Raw genomic sequence first — 24,360 nt, 5'->3', positions numbered from 1 at the left:
TTTCACACATGGATTGGCCACCAGAGTCCAGACCTTAACCCCATTGAGAATCTTTGGGATGTGTTGGAGAAGGCTTTGCGCAGTGGTCAGACTCTCCCATCATCAATACAAGATCTTGGTGAAAAATTAATGCAACACTGGATGGAAATAAATCTTATGACATTGCAGAAGCTTATCGAAACAATGCCACAGTGAATGCGTGCTGTAATCAAAGCTAAAGGCCGTCCAACGAAATATTAGAGTGTGTGACCTTTTTTGGGTGGTGACTTTTTTTTTTGGCCAGTCAGTGTATTTGTAAACACATCAGTAGCACAGCAGTTTTTTGTTCACTAATATAAATTAGATACAGAACAATACCTCAGTATCTAAATGTATCTAAAGTTTTTTTGAAGACTTTACAAGAATTTTCAGAGAATAGAAGACAGGGGGCTAAACAAGATCCTTTGTGACGTATTCTGTGTTTTAATATGCATTAAACTGTGTGCAAGCTGGCCTGACTTATGAATAACAGAAATATCCCCCCACACAATAAAGAGCGTGTTTTAAGAGAGAGAGAGTGAGAGAGAGAGAGAGAGAGAGAGAGAGAGAGAGAGAGCATGTGTACCAGTGTGTTGGCTGTACTTCTCCCTCTTCTCTGAATGCATTTCATTGGCTTCCTACGGATGAGGACAGCACGGCAGAAGAGCTGAGCAGAGCTGGAATAAGAGACAGAAGAGACATTGTTCTGATCAGATGAGTAAACAAATGAAATGAGTGAGAGTACTTCCATTGTTCGGATCTTTGTGGGGTTACTCCTCAGTGTGGCAGGTAGGTGCCTCTTACTTTTTTGTTTCACATCTTTTTCTTGATCTTTTAATGTATTTAATGTATATAATTACTTAACATTTACCAAAGGATTTATTCAGTTTATAGATGTGAAAAGGCTGTGAGCTCCTGCTTATTCAGTCAGACATAGAGTCCCCATCGACATTAAAATAGTGGCAGGTAAAAGTATTAGATGGCATCTAAAGGTGCAGAACTTTGTTTTAACCAGAAGAGAGCAGTACAGCATGAACAGAAAAGAGACAGACAGCTGAAGAATCACAATGGCACAGAATATTCTCAAAAGGGAACGTGAAAAACTTTTGAGAAAAAAGTTCCTCCCTACATTCACATGAGGGGGCTTTTAGAAAGAATTAGAGCAGTACAATATATGTTAGCTCATGGTGACAATATTATCATTAGTATTAGATTAGTATTATTAGTGAGGCTGTCAAAAAAATTACATTTTTAATTGTGATTAATATCAGGATTTCTGTAGTTAATTGGGATTATAGTATTTCAAAATGCCACTGTTTTGCATTTAAAACTGGTTTGTGTCATTTTACATTCTTCTACTGTTGAGGGGAAGAGACTTCTAGTTCTTTTATAGGTCAACTGAAGATTGTAACATGAACTCACCTACAGAAAAAGGAACCTGCTATGGACCGAAAAGGAAATAAGTGAACAGTAAAGAGGTTCAGATGAATTTTGACTTGTCCGATGTAATTTTTATGTGAAATGAGACATTAAGGAACAGTAGTGGGTTTATTTTACATCACTGTGGCTGTAGGAGATGCTGACTTGGCTTAACCAAAGTTTTGAGAAAGGGGCAATAAGGACTGTGATTAATGGGGATTGGAGGAAAATAAGTGCAGTAATTGTGGATCTTAATCAAGGTTAATGTGTATTAATCTTGACAGCCCTAATTATTAGTATGAGTAGATATGCTTAGTAAGTTCAACATTAACATGTTTTTAGCCCTCTGATTTATATACATATGACAATATGAATGCAATAAGCCACCAGATTTAAAAGTCTGAACAAGTATCTCAAACACTTAAAAAAGCATCCTCATCTAAGCTTCACTTTCACTTCTTCTGTGAAAGTGAAAGGCTTTAAAAGAACAGAAAGACTTTTCATGGGAGTAGTTTGGAGAAGAACTCACTGTTATGGATAGAAAGTAGAATCTAGCTTTTGTCCCTTGAACGACTGAATTACATGCCTTTGCAAGTTGCAATATTTGCATATTGCCTGTAATGAGAAGTGAATGTTTATTCTTATACAGGTTGCAGGATTAGTTATTGTTTGTTATGAGATGGTGGAAACTAAATGACTTTTTAGCCTTAAGACGAAGTCAAAACTTTTCAGCATTTTTAAAACTCACTCAGATGTGAAAGATATTTCATACCTGACATTTTAATCACCTGATGTTACAGTTGTAAATGAATGTTTCTTATGTGTGTATCTGTATTCCCATGTTGTAGGTGCACATACATCCTGTCCCATTGAGTTGAGCCCACCTAGTGTTGTGGTGAGGTATGGAGACCCAGTCCTGATCAACTGCAGCACATCACAGACCCAGTTTGAAGGAATTGGCTGGGAGGCTACAGAAGGAGCTCAAAGGCCACAGAAGGTCAACCATCTGACCTGGACTCTGGACAGAGTGACTGACTGGTCCATTACTCCTTTATGTTTCTTCAACCCACTCCTAGGTGATGATACCACTGAACAGTGCTCCATTGACCCAAAAATAGTCGTTTACAGTGAGTATTCTTTTGTTTTTAACTAAACATAGTACCTTCACTGTGTTTGAAAGTGTTTACAAGTGTACATATACATGTAGTCAACTTTATAGTCTAAATTGCTCCACAAGATAAAGATCTATTTAAAGGCTGAAGTTTTATTTCTCAAGAAAATGACTGAATCATTAAAATCATCTTAAGGTGGGCTACAGCTCTGCCTCTGGCAGTAACCATACTCTGAACAGAATTATGAATGATTAAATCCAAACCTCAGGGCCCCATGCCTTTATAAGGTCAGACTGAAGCACACTTTCATAAACCAATCACTTCTAAAATGACATTTGGAGTGTAATCCCTGATAGAAAGCTTCTCAGTATTTGAGTCAAATGTGTAACAACACAGTCCTATCGATCAATTAATCAATCAATTTACTCTTTCTCCAGCATTCCCAGAAGCCATCAGTATCAGCTCCAACAGCAGCTTTGAGGGTATGATGAAAGAAAATGAGGAATATTACTTCACATGTGACATCCCCGACATAGCACCTGTTCAAAATCTCACAGTGAGCTGGTACAAAGGAGAGGAGCTCATTGTCACGCAGACTTTTAAAGACCACAGCAAGAAACCAGTGAGTCCGTCATCTATACTAAAGTTTAACGTAACGAGACAAGACAGTGGAGTTGCTTTCAGGTGTGAGGCACATTTGGACCTGGGCCAAGAAGAGCTACAACTTAATGTGTCTTCACGGCCCTATAATATCACAGTTCGTTGTAAGTATGGCTATCTTATAAAAAAGCTTTAGTCAATATCAGCAATTATCTTGTTGTGGATGTTTTCTTGATTAATATTTCTTTTAGATTAATGAATAAGTTGTGTTTCAGGTGTTGCATAATATCTTAGCCGAAAAACATTTGTGTTTAAAAGAGTACAAAAAAAAAATTTACACTGATTCTTGAACCAATGTTGTGTTGGTGCTACGCTTGATCTTATAAATGGTTTCTGTTTTTGTTACATATTTTATAGATGGACCAGAGTTAACATGTTCTGCAACCGAATTCCTGGAAGGAGACACTTTAGAGAAGAAATGCCCAGTGACAGGAAATCCCACCCCCTTGGTCAGATGGCTGAAAGATGGACTGCCAGTAGACCCCGCCCTCCCTCTGAGCCGTGAGAATGCAGGGCACTACACAGTCGAAGCTGAAGGCTCTGCCTTCATCAAAGAGGAACTCCAAGTTCTTGTCTTGTGTGAGTGTCAATCAGTTATTTTTTTTGAGGGGATTATGCTTTTTTACATGTACCTAACATCCAGACTTTCAGGTTGTGTGCTCCAGTCTCAAGGGGTTACTCTGTGATTTTGTGCTTTACTGTTGCATTTAATTTCACAAATAGTAAAGCGCAAAAAAACTCCTTTTACCTGTTGCTGTGGGATAGGAGTATTTTTTTAACTTTAAAACTATGAAATCATATTGTTCTAAGACAGAGGTCATTCTAGCTTTAAAGGAAATATAAAGGTGTTTACAACAAAAATATACAAGTATTCTTCACTACAAAATTACTCCTAATGCAGATTGAGCAAAGTGTTTCAGGAGTATAATAAAACATTAACTATATTTTAATTTACTTATTAATTAATTTTTAAGATTAATTCCCATGTGTAATTGCTTGAGATGGAGTTCATTATAACTACAAGTAAAAGTAAAAAGTGTGTGTTTTTTTTTAAGTTTATTCAAAGTAGTAAATAGCAACTAAGGAGTTGTACAGTAAAATATGATCGTTCCTTATTGGCAATAACAACATAAAAAGTAAACACCTTTATGATAAAGTGAAGTCCAACAGCTGTTTGGGATGTAATGTGAAATCATTCACCATGTGCTTCTGACCATCATGTGAAGTCAAAGCCTAACTCCCGTCCAGTTTCATGTCAGAGAACTAGAACCTTGTTTTGACTTTGTTTATTTTACTCAGTACTTGATGCTATTTAAAATGTATTTAAGTACAGAACTTCTCCCAAAATATACTTAAATGAAAGTTAAATTACTGATTTCAATTTGCTCCACAAAATTCAAGTACACAAAAAGCCACTCAATCAGTGGAAGGCTTAAAAATTTTGGGGCCCAATGCAAACCCAGGCAAGGGGACCTCCACATCCCGTGCTCTCCCTCTTTTAAAGCCTCATATTTAAGCCTTATATTTTAAAGCCTTATATTTAAGAAATTCCAAACATAGTGATAGATAGTGCCATAAAATACTCCAAAATCTTGTTTGTATAAAGAAAATAATCTCTGTTAAAAACACACTTGGCCGAGACACTAGTAAATTATGAATTACAGGTATTCTGATGCCATTTTAAGGTATCTGGATTTTTATAAAGACAAGGTTAATTTATGGAAAGTAAAATATAAACTCAACTTTAAGTTTATTATGTGCTCTTGGGGCCCCTGGTTATCTGGGGGCCCCAAGCAGCTATTTTCCTTTGTCTAATGGTAAAGCCTGCCTCTGCACTCAATCACAGTAATTTGAGTTAAAGTAATCAGTTACACCCCCTCAAATGATCACTTTGACCATGTCTGTGTACCAAAATGAACCGTTTGCTCCTAAGCGATTGGCTGATTCGATACAGTCATTGAGCCATTGCACAAGTATACCTATATTACCCATGAGCCAATGTTGCAATACATGAGATTATATAAACCAACCACATCAGTGTCAAAGATTCTTTTCTGACAGTCTATACCAACTGTCACATCTACTGCGAAATTACACGACCAGTATTTGCCTTTGATTTGTATCATAAATAAAAAGAATCATCATGAAGAACATCAAAAACAGCACAGGTATCTTAAATTGTACATACGTAGAAAAAGAACACTAGTAAAAGTTATATGTTTATTTTCATCAAAATAATATATAATTTAGCTGGACTAAGTTGTGAGTTAAAAGTATGTTTTTAAATGTGTTTGCATTCAGATGGACCAGAGCTGACATGTCCAAACAATTACACTGCACTGGAGAATTCTCCCAACAACCTCACCTGCACTGTTAAGGGCTATCCTAAACCTGAGATCATCTGGTACAAAGATGGCGATGAGGTGGAACTTCCAGAGAACCTAAAAAGAAGTGATGCAGGACAGTACATTATCACAGCCTCAAACAAGCTTTCAAGTGTCAACCTCTCAGTGGATATTACTGTCTTATGTGAGTTAAATGGATGAAAAGCTTGAATACTGTTCTTTTAGCACAATGACTTTGCTATTCCCTGACTTAAATTGCTTTCATTTATGCCTCTAGACCCACCATCACAGATTGTTGAGCTTGAGGACACTGAAGTTGACGCTGGTTCTTCTGTGTGGTTGAAGTGCTCCTCAATGGGTAACCCCCGACCACGATATTCCTGGGATTATTACCATACTGACAATGTGAGGGATGAAACTGAGGATGGAGTGTCCCGTCTGCTCATCCACAATTCTACGGCATACAACATGGGCCGCTACACATGCCATGCCTGGAATGACATAGGAAATGTCTCAAAAACAGCTAGGGTCACAATCAAAGGTAATTTACCCACTCTACGATAAAGAATATTTATGGAAAATGTTAGCATGTTAGCCTCAATTTGATGAGGTAGCCCAGCATCACATGCCAAGTGGAAGTAGCCACTGTTTTATTACCTATTAGTTTTCATTTTGATCATCCTTAAGAAAGCACTGAGTATGACATTTTGACAGAGGGTTATGTGGAGCCAGGGTGAATTTGATAGCTGCAACATAAAGGTCTTAACTTTGAAGGAGCCATCTTGTTCCTTCATAGTCAAGAAACAAACAATGCTTGCCTGACAACACATTATAAGTGCCTTTTGCTCATTGATTCTCCTTAGGCACACCTGAGGTCTAGGTATGCCACCAGAATTTCTACAACCATACATTATTCCTACAACTAACAACAATTAAATATACTGTAATATGTTAAAGAGGTTATTTTGCATGGATATGAATATGGTGTGCCTTTAAAATTTTGACCTGACCTCAGGTGTGATTTGGGCAAAAAGAGTTGGTTGGTTTGCCCTCCTTGGTTCTGAACTGGTGTGGCAGGACCCAAAAGTGGCAGCCATTTTCACTTGGTTGCAGATGTGTGCCTAGAAAAAAAAAGTGGCAAAAACTATAAGACGTGCTTATTCTGAAGAATATTACTCTTTGTTAAATCATATTTTTTCCTCTATCTCAAGTCTAAACTGCCACATTTTTGAGTAAGAACATTTGGTTATGATTTAAAAATTTAAGAAATTTGGGTTGCAACTTGTTAAGGAGGCGGTGATGGCTTTTGATGCTACAAGTTGAAGAACTGCTGCTCTACCTTACAGGTTTAATTTAGGAGAAAGCAACCAACAGAAAGGCTGCACGCAGCACAAACTCTACAATGATGATATGAAATTAAAAAAAGCTTTTCTGGGCTTGAGAATATTGGTAACTAATAAGCTGTGGTTTGTCTCAGTTATTATCCTGACATTAGCATTTTTAGTGTTACAAAGCTGCAGTAGGCTCTTAAACATTACCCTGATTGTACATCTCAAAGGGTATTGTACAGTCTTTAAGAGGTTAAAGTAAGTGTGAGCATGTTATTATTATCACTGTGCTGAGCCCTGCTCAACTGACAGTTACTGAGCTAGCATAATCTTCATTTATTTTAAATTTTTGACATTTATTTAAAGCTGTGGCTTAGTATTTTTCTTCTTTGTAACCCATCTGTGTACTCTGAAGCGTAAATTTGAAGTGTGCTTATGGATAATAAGTCATTTAAAATCATTTACCTGTTTGATAGCCTAATGGCAGGCTCACATGTCTTAAAGCAACTACAACCCACTGGTTTCTAGACTAGCAGCAAGCTTGCACAGCAAGTTAGAGACATTTATAGACACAGTGGGTGCGAATGCCTTCCTCGTGTGTGTGCGCGCGCGTGAGAGCGCGCCTTGTTTCCATGTTCAGTCGGGGGGCAGGCTTTTCCGACTTTCCTTTCGTTGATGTTGAGCTGGGAGCTATGTGGTGCATGCAGCCATAGCTTAGCTTAGCTTTCTCTCTAAAACGTCAACAATTCGTCGCTGCTTCGTCCCGTGCAGCTGAGAAAGAAAGCTCAGAGGCGCTCTTGGTAGACCGGCAGCAGTTGGACAAAAATCTCGGGAGGGATGGATGAAATCAACTCTATTCGACTTCTATCAGTATTTTTAACTTTAGAGCTGCTGTCGGTTTCTAACGGGACAGGACCTGGTAAGTTGTGCCACTCAGAGCGAGTCACCCTCATGTTTTATTTCCTGTAAAACTAAAAATGGCTTTATTTGATTTAGAGGAACAAAACCAGGGTTGTTATGGCCGACTGATGACGACGAGCTAAGTTACAGCAACAAAGTATGAATGTTTAAAATGGTTAATACGGAAATATCGTTGTTTATATGTTACTATGAATGGGGAAAATGTTGATGAGAAAATTAAAAAAGTAACTTCACCTCGGTATCTTAAAGTGTTCCTGAAAGTTTAGACCTTTTGTGTACAGTGAATGTTATACATTTTTGATAAACTGAATCTTTCTGAATTTCTATTGTAGTGGTACACTTTACTCAGCTGAGTTATTGGTATGCGGTTATACTGGGTGAAGTTGAGCACAAAGAATGGTGGGCAGCTAATGCAGGTTTTTAAGGGAGGGGTATATCCTTCCTGAGCCTTTTCCTCTTGCCTCCCTTGCTTTTGTTCAACACTATTTCACTACAGCTCTGGTGGTGGAAATGTTTTGCTAAGATAATGGATATGTGTAGACTTGAACCTGAATAACAATCTTGGCCCCACTCTATTTTCCACAGGTGCCACGCAAGAATGCCCTGTTGTAATAACTCCAGACAGGATGGTGATACAATACCAAGGGAGAAATTCGAATGCTACATGCAAGCCAATATCCAACAACCCCAGCGACATCATAGAAATACACTGGCAGGATTGGAGGGGCCAGACGACCAGCACAAGTTGGTCTGCTGACACTCAGACAGACTGGGACCCAAGGCCCATTTGCAATGCCACCCTTAAGGGCATAGGGGAGTGCCAGAAACATTTAGACTTCACTCTTTACAGTATGTCTTTCTCTTCTTCACTACATGCACGTCTATCATCAGTATATTTGGAAACTCACCTGATTTCTTTGTTTACAACCATGTCTCCAGAAACCCCAGATAGTGTCTCCATCCTTACTGTTGGTAACACAAGCTCAGTGGTGGAGGAGAGAGCATTCCAGCTGCAGTGTGATATTACCAATGTTGCTCCTGCAAGAAACCTTACAGTCCGATGGTACAGAGGGAATGAAACCATTGAATCTCTGAAAGGTGGGAGAAATGTCTTTACACATGACCCAACTTTTTCTTGTGGCCAGACTTATCAGTGAAACTTGCAGTCGAGAAAAAATAATGAATCCTAAACATTCATTGAGTCTAGACTCTGGCTACCATGCATGATTGAGTCCTACATTTAATTGAATTTGTTAGTATATTCAGGGTCCAGTAGGAGACATTATGGAGGACAAGTTGAGATACTTTGAGAAAAATAGAGGCATCCAAATCTCAGAGTTCAGTCATCAAGATGTAGGTTAAAGCTCCTGTGAGGAATTTTTGGTGTTGATTTTGGCATCCCTTGTAGATAAATTAGTACCCCTTAAGGTTTTAACGATTCATTGATTTTATTTTCAACTGATCTTGTTAAGCATGTGTGTAAGTAAGGTTTCTGGGTGTGCTGTCTTTTGAAAGTTGAATATGTCACAAGTTGTGACTATTTTCAGTTGAAAATGTAAACAAAGGCTGTTTCTGCATCATGCTGTAAATTATCTCAAGAAGGTCTGGCTGCAGCCCTTGAGCAAACCTCTACGTTGGGGCATTCGGCTGGAGACCTCTACGGTGGGGCGAAACCTCTTCGCTGGGGCGTGACGTACAGTGCCCAAGCCTACGCTGGGGCGTGCAGCGTGTTAGCTGTTGTTAGCATGACCTAGCTGTTGTTAGCATGACTACACCGCTTTGCTTATGACACATTAGCATAGCCCCAGCGTACGGGGTTGTATTTGGGCATGCAGCAGCACACCCTGACCCCTACACTGGGGCGTGCAGATGTTGACCCTACAGGTCTACGCTGTTAAAACCCGACTGGTTCGGTTCAGGCGTTTAAATCCGACTGGTTAGATTTAGGCATTAAAATCCGACTGGTTAGGTTTAGGCATTCAAATCCGACTGGCTAGATTTAGGCATTAAAACCCGACTGGTTAGATTTAGGGTCAGCCTGTTGGCAAGCGGATACAGCTGAAATTTCATTGCGGGTAATATATGTCACGCCCCAGCGTAGAGGTCCGCCAGCTCGGGCAATATATGTCATGCCCCAGCGTAGAGGTCCGTGGCTTGGGCAATGTACGTCACGCCCCAGTGGAGAGGTTTCGCCCCAGCGGAGAGGTCTTCAGCCGAACGCCCCAGCATAGAGGTTTGCCCGAGGGCTGCAGCCAGATGCCTCTCAATTATCTTGCCACCTGCACCATGGCAGCACTTGAGATTGCAAAAAGTTGATCTTTTCTCTTATGGTCTGGTTTCCTTTTTTACACCATAAAGAGGCATTAATATCAATTGTAATTGTAATTGTAGATACGGCTCATTAAAGCCTTCCTTCCTGGAAGGTGTATTAGATGTATAGAAATATGCCTGCCATGTGTACAGTCTTTGTTAACATTTTATCTGGCAAAGTTTAACAGTAAGCAGAATCTTTCCAGTAAAAAAGAAGAAATTAAAGAAAAATACTCAAGCATAAACATTACAAAATTAGAAAAAGCATAAAACAGACCACCCTATCCATAGGGGCCAGCTCAAATGAGATCAAATAATCCTTTAACGATACCCAGAGGGAAAATTCAAATGTTATAGCTGCATGAAAATGAAGATACAGTGAATCTAAAAAAAGAATAACAGAGATACTCAGAAAAAAGTATGAGGCAATACAAATGATGGAGTAAAGTGTCAGTACAGGACAAATTACTGTTTACTGTGTAGTTTATGGCAAGCTAAAATTACAAGTGGTGATATAAAGGGGCAGTGTGTGATTGATATCAGCATATCATGTAAACTACTCATTCCAAGAGTCTGGGTTGGGACCAACGGTTGGGTTGTGGGAGATTTTTTTAGGTTGCAACATGAGTTTTCAGAATTTCTTCCCCACAGTATTCAATATGACATTTATGCATACAGTACACATTATAGCCACACATGGGGACTTCACCCTTTAACACTCGCACTCTCCGCCAGACTAAAACACAAGACAGTGCTCTACTAGCCCTGAATCAACAGAGCTAACGTCACAGTTATTGATACTTGGCTTGCCTAATGAAAGAAACATTGTTCCAAACCAGACAGCCACTGAAGGCCCTAAAGGCTGAACTTGCGATAAAAGGCCAAGAGGCTTTTTTCAGACTTGTAAAACAGAAAGCTCCAGATCAGGACCAGGTTGAGTCCGGAATTAAGATCCAAGCTACCACCAGCCATCAGCTCAACCAACCAGCTGAGGACGGTGCAGAATCCGGATTTGATCAGTCATGACAAACAAAATATTTAGTTGTTGGTTTGCAATGAGCTGTACCTTGTAAAAAGTGGGTCACCAGAATTAAGGAAAGTCTGACGTAAACAGCAGGGTAAAAGTGGAGCATTTTCAGAGTATGGTATTAGGTAGCATGGTACGACACAAAGTTTGAGGTATAATAGAGTATAAGGTGCAATATAAGTGAGTCAAACAGATGAAAAGATAATACATGACATAATACAGAACAGTGTGCTGTTACTGAACATAATGCTAGTGCAGTCTGATGTAATAAAATATATTATACAAGTATAATCAATCTAGTATAGTATTATGTTATATACTAAACAGAATGGTAAGTAGTTATAATTTCCCACAAGTACTGTGAGGGAAGTTTACTACAGTGGCATTATTTTTGTCAGTAACCTGGTTGACTCCCAAAATACAGGCTGATGTTTCTTGTTTGTTTAGTTCTTATTTATCTGAAAGTTTGAATCCTTTCAAGGCATTCCAGTTCTGAAAATTCCTATTTTACTTTGACAAGTCTGTACTCATGAACAGATGGGAAAGAAAATCTTTACATCAACAGTGTCCAATGCACAGCACCAGAAAGTGTGATACACAGTCTACATGTTGATCTTCTGTCTTCTGCCGTCAGGCACAATGCAAGTGAGTGGCTGTCTGCCTGAGGACACAAACTGTGACATTGGTGCCATCCGATCGCCAGTGAATGTGTCATCTACCATCAGCATCACTCTGAACAGAACTCACAGTGGAGCAGAGTTCAGATGTGAAGCTTGGTTGGACCTAGGACCTGAGGGACCTCAGCCACCTCCCAACATGATATCTGGTCCCCTCAACATCACTGTCTACTGTGAGATCCCACTTAAATTTACTCTAAACACTTGAAAAAACAGCTGAATATGTGAAGCGTATGGATATCACACAATTCTTGTTTTTTATACATTTGTACGCTCATCATTGTCATGACCTTTAGTAAAGAGAGATATTAAAATCTTATGTATATCAGGGACTCCATGCCATGATCAGTACTGATCACACACTCTTTGACTTGACACTGCTCTTTCTCTCAACAGATAAACCCACCATTAATACCACAAATCTTGCAAAGACAGTTCCAGTGTTCAGTGGTTATCCTGAGGAGCTTGTTTGTAAGGCTGATGGTTACCCACCTCCAAAGATTGTGTGGATCTACAGCTCAGACAAAGTTCCCCGTGTCTCTGAAGACAAGTTGACCGTGTCAGAAGCAGGCATCTACAACTGCACTGCCACTAATGAAGTAGACTCCATGTCCTATGAGGTTGAAGTGATTTTAAAAGGTAACCGCACTATTAGTTTAACTCCACTGTTTAATGGTTTGAAAAAGATGCAACAACTTTGTATAAAATCTGTTTGCCTTTCCTAAATGTGTAGTTAAATAAGATATATATTTTTAAAAAAAAGAGAGACCACAGTAAAAAATAGGGTTTTCTCTGGTTTTTACTGTTTACAGGTTTGTGTTTAAGTAAATTGAACTTTTTGTTTCATTGCATACAGCATTTCAACTTCTGAATTAGAATGCAGCAAAAAGTACTTTTCCACTGATTAACAACAGAGTGATAATGTTCTCCATAAGAAAGAGTTCAGTAAAATATTTTTTTTGAATAACCCTGTTTTTTAACCAAAGCTTGTATGCGTCCTGGCAAGCTCTCCACCAGTCTTTCACTCTGGCCTTTTTACATTGGGTTATTTTTGCCAGTCTTTGCTCAAATTATTTGACCCCTTCAAGCCTGAAAACACAAATAATAGCCAGGAAATTCTAATTTTTTTGGAACTTAAATGTTCATTTAACTTTCTGCTGGAATTTTAAAAAATCCAAATTTCCATAAAATTTAACAAATATATTTTTAGTATCTCATTTCATTCATTAGGTGTTTTTGGTAACTGATAACCCACTTAAGGGGATTTTTTTTCATTTATCAGATTGTATTCAGAAGTTTTTTTGAGTAATTTATTGAGCATATTGATTAGACGGAGGTATCATAAAAGTATGTATCAAATATGCGACAACAGGTGTTAAGGGGTTAAAAAGCCCAGCTTTGTTTCATGGGTTGTGACCATTTTCCATCTCTTGATTGCATTATCAGAATGAAGTATGGCAATGTGTAAGGTCAGCAGACACTGAAAGAGGATGGCATGTTGAGCTGCTTATTACAGGAAAATTTAGAGTGGGTTTTGATTTTTTTATGAAGCTGCATGCCTGAGGTTAACATTTTTATGGCTTTCTTCATAAAACACAACTGTAAACTCATCTTTAAGCACCTGCTAATATTAATTTATATGTGTATATCATTTTAAGTCAATATAAAAAAAGCAGAGCTGTATATTTGTAAGTGACATAGCTTAACATCTTCAGGCAGGGTTATGTCCAGAAGTGAGATTAATTTCAGTATGAGATCATTTCAGAGTTTTTTTTTTCATTAATTTAAACACAGGAACCATGGGATAGTTAAAATTCTAAGAAATAATTTTCACACTGTTCATTGTTGTCATTTGGGATGTAACTATACCTTGCAACAAAGTTTAAAAGATATAAATATAGACAATTTTGATCAATTTTGCTAAAATATGTATTGCAATATTTCTTTTTACCAGCAGAGGATGCTATCTGCTCTTGGCTCCTCTTAAGCCAAATTGGTAACTGCAAAAGAGAGATGGAAGTGAAAGGAGGGGTTAGAATGTGTCTTGTTTCAAAGTGAGAATGTATATCAAGGTGGGCAGAAAATGGACAAGACAAAAACAGACACTTGAAATAAAACATTCACATTTATATATTAAATAGAATTTCATCGCATGACTCTGTAAAATTCAGAAAATCAAGAAAACAAATGTTAATACTGAAGTTAATCCTGAACAGAAAATTGAGAAAACTCATCTAGATATGGTGGTCATCAAATGAAGCCTGAGGATTTTTATGCTTAAAGCTGTTCAGTTGAACCACTTCTGAAAATTAATAGATTTCCTGTTTCATTGCAGAGGACTATCTTCCCCTCATCGCTGGATTTGTGGCTGTCACAGTAATTGCCATTTCCATCATATTCCTCTTCATCTACTCGATCTACTACAAGAACACCAAGATGCGGCGTTACAGTCTCAAAAATCCCAAACTAAACACCCACAATGGTAATGTAGCTCACAATGGCTGGGACTTGCAGCTTCCTATGACTAAACTGTCTTAGCAGCCAACCAGCACTAGCACAGAATGGAAAGCTGACCACTCTGGAGGACTGCAACTGTCTGCCAACAGCAACTACTGTGTTTGAAAAGCCTGAATACCACTCAGGCTTCCCCTGACCTTTGGGAAATGTGTTTTTATTTCTTCAGACATCACTCTGTTTGCCACATACTTTATATAAATATATATTTCTTAACTTTCATGGAATAATCTAATCAAAAAAATGAGTAACCCTGGCTTGAAATGTACATTTTTTAATTTACTACTGGTTTTCACCTGTCTTCACTGGATGGACAGAAGAGGAGGAGCAAAACTCAGAACCAGGCACTGAAAAGAACTTCAAGCTGATTTTAGTTGTTTTTGAGCTCAAAGAGAATTTGTTATTGTCCACTTTAAATTTACTTAAAGTCAATTATTTGCATATTTTATTATAGGTTGTTATATCCAAACCATGCAGGTGAGAAAACCTGAGACTGTTGGTGTGTTTGTAGTAACACTAACGGAAAGTGCACTACCCTTTTGGCCAGTGTTTGTGATATTAAAGAGGTGTTATTGAATCTGTGTAAATTAGACTAGCTTTGCCAAATCGTGTGAACTTTTTTGCTTGTGCTTTATTTCCACTTAGCCCATTATCCCTAATCTATTTTTCAAAAGTCAATCTGAACTTGTTCCTGAATTTGTAGCCATCTAGTGCCTGACACTTCCCAGAGCCATATATTTCCAGGATCTGGCCTTATGGAATGCACTGTCTTGTACCAAAGTTTTGTGCTTTTGTATAAATGACTGCAGGCATTATGCCTATCGGATAGAACTGTATGTATATTCATTAAGGATTGTATTTTTTTTTTTTTTTACATACAAAGTATATTTATTTATAAAACTGCAATGATTGAGACAACTATAGAAAGAGACTGCATATAGTTAAAATGCTGCAAATGATTAGAGGACTGAAGATGCTCTATCCTAAAAAGGCACATTTGTGAATAAAGTTGTAAATATTCCTAACTGATGTTAAACTATTTTAATAATAAAAATGTTGCTTTTCAAACAGATTGTGTTGTTATTCAAACCTTTTTATATATGTAATTGCATTTTTCTATTCAATTTGTAAAGACAGCCTTGTAAAAAACAAAATCTCTAACCTCCATTTCTGTCTTTTGGCAGGAGAAAAAATGGCTATAGATATAAAAATTTAATGGAGATGACATGTTTCTATTTTCTGGAGATATATATAGTACAGTGGCTCCTCAAGTGGGGGTCGGGACCTTTAGGGGGTTCACGAAACACTAAGGAGGGGTTGCAGAATGCTTGCCAAAAATGCAAAGAGAAATTTTAAATGATTTTAAGTGGAATATTTTATTCATTAAAATGAACTTAATTTCAAATATAATAGCTATTAGGTGAGATTTGTGCTTACATTTAAGTAATATGTACAAAAGTCCTTAAAATGTAACCTTGTACACGAGGAAAACCTGGACACAAGTTTGATCTTCAGAATCAAACGTCTTAAAATCCTCATAATTCTCGCACCTTAAGTTTCGACTGTGGATATACTGTAGTATCAGCTCGTAATTTGTGCTGTGGGCTACACCGCCACCTGAGGAGGTATAGGCCTACTGCAAATAGCATGCTGCCTTCTGGTGCTATGGGAAAAAATGCAATGACACAGACACACAGAGAGCAGAGCTTAATCGATGTAAAGAAGACAGGGATTGTCTTTTACCTGAGTCTCCATCGCATCTTTATGGTGTTGTTAGTGTGATCGTTGTGAAGGTATTCTACTTATATTCCTGTAGGCCTATACACACCAGAGGGGTTCGTGATAATAAGCATCGTTAAGAGTCATGCCATCATCGATTGCTTATTTAATTTCCTTCCCAAGTCTTCATGCTATGCTTTATTACTTAGGTCGCCAGCTCCAACGACTTGACATTCCAATTGGTATCAATCGTGGTTGTGAATCCACCCTTGATTACTGGAAAAAGAGGTCTAGCTTAGAGCGCCTCAAAACAGAAGTTTCCGAGTAACACCTTAATGCATCATGCGGATAGGTTTACTTTACGGGGCTTTTCCCATCTTATGTGAATCCTGAACGGAATGAAAGAGAAAACAAGGAACTACGACGGAAATAAGTATTGGAATAAGTTTGTTAGCTGGAGCATTTCTAATTTTCCTTCAGTGGAAGTATTGCTTACTGGCACACCGGTAGAACCAGTATGTTGCTCTTCATGCTCATCGGCGTGACGGTGTTCCTAGGTAAAGTTAACTCACTACGCTAAGTTTTATCGACGAAAACCCCACAATAACGCTGCAAATTATATTTATGAATGTTTCTCACGAACGTGTGGGTTACAGAAGTGACTTCTCGGGTGGCCTACGCCCATTGTTTTATGAACGACTGTAAACTTTGAGCCTCTTATGTGTTGTCTTTTTTCTTATTGTTGATGATCATAGATCCTCTTGCATGTCAAAGTAGATCACACCTCATGACGCCTTAAAGCAATGTATCTTTATCAGTTATCCTCTTTTCGCAAAAGATATCAAAAGAAAATAAGGCTTTGTTGTCAAGAAGAAAATCACTTTCGTTTCCAATCCTATACCATTGGAATATTTTTTAATTTCTGGTATCAGTTGGGAGAAATCCTCTCAATAATGTTTGTCAATCTCAGTTTGGTTAAAAACATGGTTAGGCCTACAGTGGTTCTAAGATTACTGGGATAATTTGCCCTAGTTCTGTGAATTGCCGTTTGTACTTCACGCTGTAACACCCACTGTGCTCTTCCAGGACAGCTAGTGAGTGCCACTTGTCCAGTTGAAGTGAGTCCTACCATGGCTGTTGTGCGATATGGGGACCCCTTCTCAGCCAACTGCAGCTCATTATCAGACCAGACCGAGGGCATGGGATGGGAGTCTTCACTGGAAGGCACACCACTTACTCATGGGGTCAATTCTATTCCCTTGAGAATTGACTCTGTCACAAGTTGGACCGTGCATGCAGAGTGCTACATCAATCTGCGTAATGGGGATCAGTGTTCTAAAATCCTACCAATCACTGTGTATAGTAAGTACTCATTTGCATCACACATTTTTTTGCAACTTTTGCATGGCTGAGATGAAACATGCAAACTTAGTCAGTGCCACAAAAAGTCAATTTAATTCCATGGTTTACACTCTCTAGTCTTCTTTTGATGACAGTTTTAGAGCTATCATCTGAAAATTGTGGTATGTCAAATTTTTGTGTTAAAACTAACTTTATGTGGCACTATTATATTTTACTTTTGTGAATTTCCCTGCACCTACACTTTGTGAAAATATCCACCCTTCCTCCACCATCCCTTGTTCTTTTTAACCACCAAATACAACTTGTTGTGATACCTGAATCTTTTTTTTAAACTAATTTCTCTCTGTTTTTTACAGAAATGCCAGACAGTGTGTCTGTTTCTCAGAAGAGTCCAACAGGTCCATTAGAATTTGGCCAGATTTATCAGATACAGTGTGACATTGTCAATGCTGCACCAACAGTAAACCTCTCTGTGAACTGGTACCAAGGACATAAATTAATCCACACTGAGAGACTTAATCAAATGACAGATGCAACTCCAGGCAACAGGTCTTCTTCAATAGATCTTCATGCCCAAAATAATGATAATGGCACTCAGATCTGGTGTGAAGCACAGCTTGAGTTTCAGCCAAGAGTACCAAATTCCCCAACCATCAGATCAGAGCCACATGAACTGATTGTCCTGTGTAAGTTTTAACGCCATCTTTACTATCACTGTTGTTTGATTACCATGAGACTGCTGGGATTGTTTTCCATTATTTGATTGCATTTAACATTGTCCTCTGTTTTTCTCTCTGTCTGTATTTAAATTTTCATGGAAATCATCAGACCCGCCCTTTTTCACAGATCCTGTAAATGAGACTCTTGAAATCCGAGCTGGCAGTAAAGTTATGTTAAACTGCACTGCAACTGGAAACCCTTCACCAGGATACAGCTGGGATGTCCCACACATCGTACGACAGACAAACAAGAATCAAAATAAAAACGGGCCCATTCTGACTCTATCCTTTGAGCTTCCAGGGACCTACAAGTGCATGGCATCCAATACCCGTGGCACCAGGACCAAATACTTCACTGTCACACAGGCAAAAAGTAAGATCATGTAAATCATTATCATTCTCTCCATGTCCTTAATTTATTGTTTTACTGTGTAAAACCCTTTATGATATATCATACTGTTGTTTTCCATCAGGTAGTCACCCTGGGACCACTGCTGGAATTTTAATGGCTGTATTTTTTGTTTTAATCTTTTCTTTGGGATGTGTTGTTTATCACAAGCAGAGAAACCCATCTGTCCCTAGACAAGAACAGATGAGCTGAGAGAGAGAATTTAATAAAAACTCCCTCCTCCCACAGGGAATCTCACAACCTTTGCAGCCTTGGTTGGAGGATTTGTGTTCCTGGGAGTCCTGCTCTTTGTCAGCGGCCTTTTTTTCACGACACCTGACGGTACATTTGCGTTCAGCAAAGACGGCTATCTCAAAGGACAACCTACCTCATCTGGACCTGTATGAGCATGCCTATTGTTCTTCTATGCCAATTTGCATGGCTTTACAGGGGCAGTGTTATGTTTAATGAACTTTGTGCTTGGAGAAATATATTATTCCCATGCCTGTTAAGGGCTCAGGTGAACAGTCTTTTCTGCATGCTCAGCTGGTGGGCAGAGTTGGCTGTCGGGTTGTGCTTGGTTGCTGTTGCTTTAAGAATGCATTATCTCAAAAGCTGTGTTTATTGCTTCACTAAACAATGTTATAATATTAACAAACAATACATGACATGCACTCAAGAAATCATTTTTTCCCCATCTGGAGTTCATCTCTCTGGCAGTCGATCTGACTGTAGCCTGGTTACTTAAGTGCATGTGAAAACTGATACTGCACTGAAAACTTTCAAACCCATAAACATAGAAGTCCTGGGCTCTTCGAATCGCTTTAGCTTTTTAGAATAGTTTTTCTACTCACAGCAGGATTATGTTTCAATGATGAAAAGCCCTGCTGTCCAACAAAAGAGCCACTTATTGGTGATGATATGTAAACACATGGGTGCAAACCAAAACTGGTACTGTGAGTTTTAACATTTTGTAAGGCTATGATAAGTTTGGATAAATAGATTTGTGGGCTTATCCAGAGTTTGCCCCCTTGTGGTCAAAATGTTAATGCATGTGATATCAGTCATTAAATCAGCACGCCTCTTGAAAGTCCTCAAATAACTTGATGCCAAGTCATAAGCTGTACATAAATAGGTACTACTTAAGGGTCCTCATTTAAGCCATTTTTCTTCAACAGGGAATGTAATATACAAGATACATTCTTACAAGATTTTTTATTAAAATCTTTCCAGGAATTGCAAAAACTATAGTCAATATTTTAGGGCAAAGGGTACAATGTGCACAGTAATCAGACTTTTTAGGATTTGTTTTCATTTTTTATGAATGCATATATTTTTTTGATGTGAAATGATTTCATCAAGTTATTTTTATATGTCCTGGTACTGTTTAGAATGTTTAAGTAATTTTGCACTGAAATTGTAATCATGTTATGTCAGGTTTGCCAGAAGTTTCATATGATGAGACAATCAGTTGCTTGAGTGAGATGACATGAAAATGAGCTACTAGATGATGTGTTAGAAATGCAGTTTGTCTTTTGTTCCTGTTACAAATTGAAAATGCTGATCTACATTTGATAATCTTTGTTGTTGAATGAATTGATGAATGAATATGCAGTTTTACAGACAAAATATGTTGTTTACCAGTAGCATGTTTACACATGATTTGTTGATTTAATCCAGATTCTCTATCATCTTTGGACAGAATACTGATTGAGGCAAAGCCATACCAGTGTCTTTCATGGCTGTTTTGTTTCACTGCCAACTTTTGTTACTCCCCACCCCCTTTTCCTCTCCCGTCTTCCCTTATTCAATGTGGCTTACATGATACCGCTACGAGACCGCCATACTAATTAGTTCTGAACCAACTCAATGTAAAGGAGACTATTTGTTTTGCTGCCAACATAAAGCTTTTATTTCTGATCTATGGTCTTATGTTCATGTTTCTTAATTTGTGGAGTTTGAAAAAAGGGAACTACTCAGCATAGACAGAAGCTTAGCATAGCCTGTTCTGCAGGTGAACTCACAAGAGGAGCAGAATATTGAAAAAGTGAATGATGTACTGTAATTTGTCCATGATTCCCAGCTAGGCTCTTCAAAAATCCTCCTAAATCACCTGACTACATGTCTGCTTGTACTGTAGTTGTGGTCAGAGCAGATATGCTGCCTAGCATTCTGGTCACAGTGTGAGTCTAAGAAGCTACACGCTGCACAACAACAGTCCTTCCTGCTGGGTCTCACAAAAGCATGGACTTAAGAAGCAATAGGAGTCAAGCATCCAAGTGTCAAAGTAAAATAAAAGTGAAAAAAGAAAGTACAGAGCAGGCTTTTGTTCCCAGCTAGTCATGACTTGAAAACAAAATGAGATATAAGTGTTTATTTAAAACTATGACATGACCACACCTGCGGCTGGAATGTAGAGAAAATAAAGTCTGGTCTTTTACAAAAAATACATTTCATTGTTGGTATTGTTTTGCATTCAAGGTGATAAACATCTGTCAGAAGTTACTCTACAAGTTGTTTGGCTTGTTTTTGTGTGTGTGTGTGTGTGTGTGTGTGTTTTGGTGAGACTTTTGCATATCATGAACTAATCTAGGACTGCCAGCGCTTTCACTTTAACAGCATAAATTCATTAAACCAAAATACACAGGATGAAAAAAGTAGTACATTTTCTCACTTTAAAGCCACACTATTATTCTCTCTATGTTTTAAGCTATTCTATTGTGTACATGTGTGTTAGTGGGACATCTGGAGGCCTCTAAAGTCGTGCTGAAATCGGTTTTAAAATAAATGCAGTGCAGAGGATTGGACTGTGTTTTTCAAAGGCCTGCCACCTGTTAAATTTCCCTCTTTCCCCTCTACCCCCCTCCCAAAGTCAGCTGGGATAGAAGGGGGCCCTTTTGTTCCAACATAGTTCCCTGCAGGGTTGCCAAGTTTGTTCAAGTTGGATTTTTCTGTTCCCTCACGGCTTTATCGACGGATCAGTGCAGAAAGTAACATGGGGACCAAGTTTCTCACGTGGATTCTGATGTTTTGCATGTTTTACTCGGGTAAGACTTTGCAAGCGACATCGTTTTGTAGCACTTTAGGAGTTGTAGAGGACATATGTTGCGCCATTTATATTTTTTACATAAATGTCCAAAAAGGAAGGAAAATGCAGTGTAAGTTTATGAGCTCTCTGGTCGGCGAAAATGTGCATAAACGTAGGCCTACATATCCTGTGGGTATGCTAGTGTTTAGTGCTGTAGTTGTCTTACAAAAGTAGTAAGTAGCTGCTAATTGATTAGCATTCAAACAACATAACGGCAAAACGAGTAACTCGTTTTACATGCAGTATGCACAGAACAAGAACCTTTTTATGAACTTAGTTAGCCTTGAAATATGTGTTAAGCTAACAACAAATGTGTGTGTGACAGACTACTAAACTTTGTCCTTTATGCGTAAATTAATCCACCTTCAAATGTAGTACGTTTCGTTGCCTCAGCATGCAAAAACATTACATTGAAGACAGAATACATGTACCCAAAAATATTAGACTTTTCCTGTTGTAGGCCAAAACTTCACTGTGTTGTAATAGGGTTACATAACAGGTATACAGATTCAGCCTGCTCAGATAGAGCTTTATTGTCATTGCAGCACACGAATACAGTTGAACAGAATTGGATGCAACCCAGCTGGGGCAAATGGCAAAGAAAGGCGACATTAAAGAAAAAAAAATGCTAAAATACACAATGGGGAAAAATACAATAATAAAATAAAAGTATATTAGAAGAAAAGGCGGGATATTGCACATCCACAAACTCTGCATATTGAACAGAACCCCATGATTCTTGCAGATGGCCCATATCACAGTATCCTTGTTAAAGTTATCCTGTTATGTTCTGCTTGTTCTATGCATTAAAATGCTTCAAGTGGACAGAAGGTGGTGGTGTTGGTCCAACACTGATAAAGACTTTGGCTGTATGTCTCAGTATCAGGTGAAGGTTGTTCCCTAATCCTCAAGCCCTCCAGGGTGGTGGTGGGCTTTGGGGAGCCAGTGTCAGTCACCTGTGAAGCTGCCCGCCCGGTCCGCGTCCTGGGCTGGGAATCGGCCATCAGTGCTTCACACACTCAGCAGGACCTGTCTGTCCAGTGGAAGGTGGACAGTCTCATTGATTGGATAGAGGAGCCCATCTGCTATGGAGTGTTTTTCACCGCTCCAAGGCAGTGTGAGGAGAAACTCAACCTCGTCCTCTACAGTGAGTTCTGTTTTAGTTTAAGATAATTGTAGATGAAGAGAAAACAATTGGAATGACATGAGCTTTATGGCTTTCTCATTTAGAAACCCCAGACAGTGTCTCTATCAGGCCAGTGAACCACACAGGTCCCATGGTGGAAGGAAAAGAATACCAGCTGCTCTGTGAGGTTCAGAACATTGCTCCTGTTCAGTACCTCACCCTGAGGTGGTACAGAGGACAGACTGAAGTTTACAATCACTCCTTTTCTGACCTCACATCTTCCTCGCCTGTCCAAGTCTCCTCTATCCTCTTGATTACACCAACCAAAGCTGAGAATGGAGTGCAGTACAGGTGTGTGGCAGAGCTAGAGCTTGGACCAGAGGGACCAAAACCACCTCCGTCTGTGACATCAGAGCCCCTAAATGCTTCTGTGTACTGTAAGTCATGAAGACCAAGCTTAGAAAAAAAGTCTCTTATGTGTAATGTGTTCCAGATGATACATCTAATTCTTATGACCTTTTCTCTATAGTCCCCCCAGCATTCCTCAACCCTGAACCTGAAGTTTTGGACCTTTTAGAGGGTGCTGAAATGACCTTAAACTGCACTGCCACAGGAAACCCAGCACCAGTGTACAGCTGGCAGTCCTCACCTCCCACACAGGGGAAGATGGAGGATGAAGCAGTTCTTATCTCCTCCTCACTGATCCCAGGGACCTACACCTGCACTGCTTCCAACACTCTGGAAAAGAGGAGCAAGCAATTTATTATCAAGGCCGCAACCAAAGGTAGAAGGGCCCTGTGAAATACAAATTTACCAGATGTCTTACCATATTTCTTAATCAGAATCTTCATCTTCTTTTCTTAGGCATTTGAATCAGGAGGTTGAGGCAGGATAAGGTGACATCGTTGGATATACAGTTAAACGAAGGGGACTTGACTGCTGAAGCTTAGGATACAAAAATGACAGTGTATTCATGACTCGTCTGATATTTATGAAGAGATAGGGAGCATATTTTAAAGTGCATCAGTCTCTTAAAGAAAATATTTAGTACGTTTTTGTGATGAAACTCAATTAATTTGTCTGTGTTTTCTCTTGAATAAGGTAAATGTGAGAAATTGATGTGTGTGTGTGTGGGTGGGTGGGAACACTTTTTACACTTTACATTTTTTACACTTTCCATGTGATACCCTGTATCTAATTTATATTTATGCTGCACTAACTTTTGAACTAACAAAAATTATGTAACATAAGAATCATGTCTCTACACTTCACAAAAATAATTTCTGGATTAACATATTAATTTAAACTGCAGCTTTAATGCAAATTTTTCAAGCAATGTTTAAAACAATTACTGTAAATATGAACAATTTATCTATCTGAATAAAGGTTAAAATGAAAAACTTTTTTCCCCAAAATATTTATTATACGTTTCACCATTGACGATATGGCGCTTGGAAAAGTTTTACAAGCTTTTTACAAGCTATTGTGAGAGTAAAATCCTGTGAAATTCTGTTTTGAGTGGTTTGTAAACAGAATGTATGGTTGTACACTGACGTGGTGCCACCAGATGTCGCTGGTTCGCGTTTCCTAAAATGATTTGATTCGCTGTCGAAACGTCACATGATCA

General features: G+C 38.6%; 1 protein-coding gene across 1 annotated transcript; it reads left to right on the top strand.

The window, feature by feature from the left end:
- Nucleotides 1-632: 632 nt before the first annotated feature.
- Nucleotides 633-23,813, top strand: LOC121529603 (hemicentin-1-like). The gene is made up of 21 exons (XM_041817544.1): nucleotides 633-807; nucleotides 2,286-2,564; nucleotides 2,987-3,313; nucleotides 3,567-3,788; nucleotides 5,511-5,738; nucleotides 5,832-6,095; nucleotides 8,389-8,652; nucleotides 8,743-8,901; nucleotides 11,775-11,990; nucleotides 12,214-12,456; nucleotides 14,153-14,354; nucleotides 16,531-16,607; nucleotides 17,137-17,412; nucleotides 17,769-18,098; nucleotides 18,241-18,504; nucleotides 18,769-18,920; nucleotides 21,431-21,566; nucleotides 22,488-22,754; nucleotides 22,838-23,170; nucleotides 23,263-23,517; nucleotides 23,598-23,813. Exons 1-21 carry the CDS (start codon nucleotides 750-752, stop codon nucleotides 23,603-23,605), a joined length of 4,560 nt encoding a protein of 1,519 aa, XP_041673478.1. The 5' UTR covers nucleotides 633-749; the 3' UTR covers nucleotides 23,606-23,813.
- Nucleotides 23,814-24,360: the final 547 nt, after the last annotated feature.

Source organism: Cheilinus undulatus, linkage group 21 (genome assembly GCF_018320785.1).
Source record: "Cheilinus undulatus linkage group 21, ASM1832078v1, whole genome shotgun sequence".
Taxonomy (NCBI): domain Eukaryota; kingdom Metazoa; phylum Chordata; class Actinopteri; order Labriformes; family Labridae; genus Cheilinus; species Cheilinus undulatus.
This window is presented reverse-complemented; position numbering and strand designations above follow the sequence as displayed.

What these genes read in the sequence shown, in the direction of transcription:
- LOC121529603 (XM_041817544.1), top strand. Translation starts at nt 750, where the DNA reads ATGAGTGAGAGTACTTCCATTGTTCGGATCTTTGTGGGGTTACTCCTC. An exon ending in TTTAGACTTCACTCTTTACA is followed by an intron (nt 8,653 to 8,742) that starts GTATGTCTTTCT and finishes CCATGTCTCCAG; the next exon opens with AAACCCCAGATAGTGTCTCC. An exon ending in GGTTGAAGTGATTTTAAAAG is followed by an intron (nt 12,457 to 14,152) that starts GTAACCGCACTA and finishes GTTTCATTGCAG; the next exon opens with AGGACTATCTTCCCCTCATC.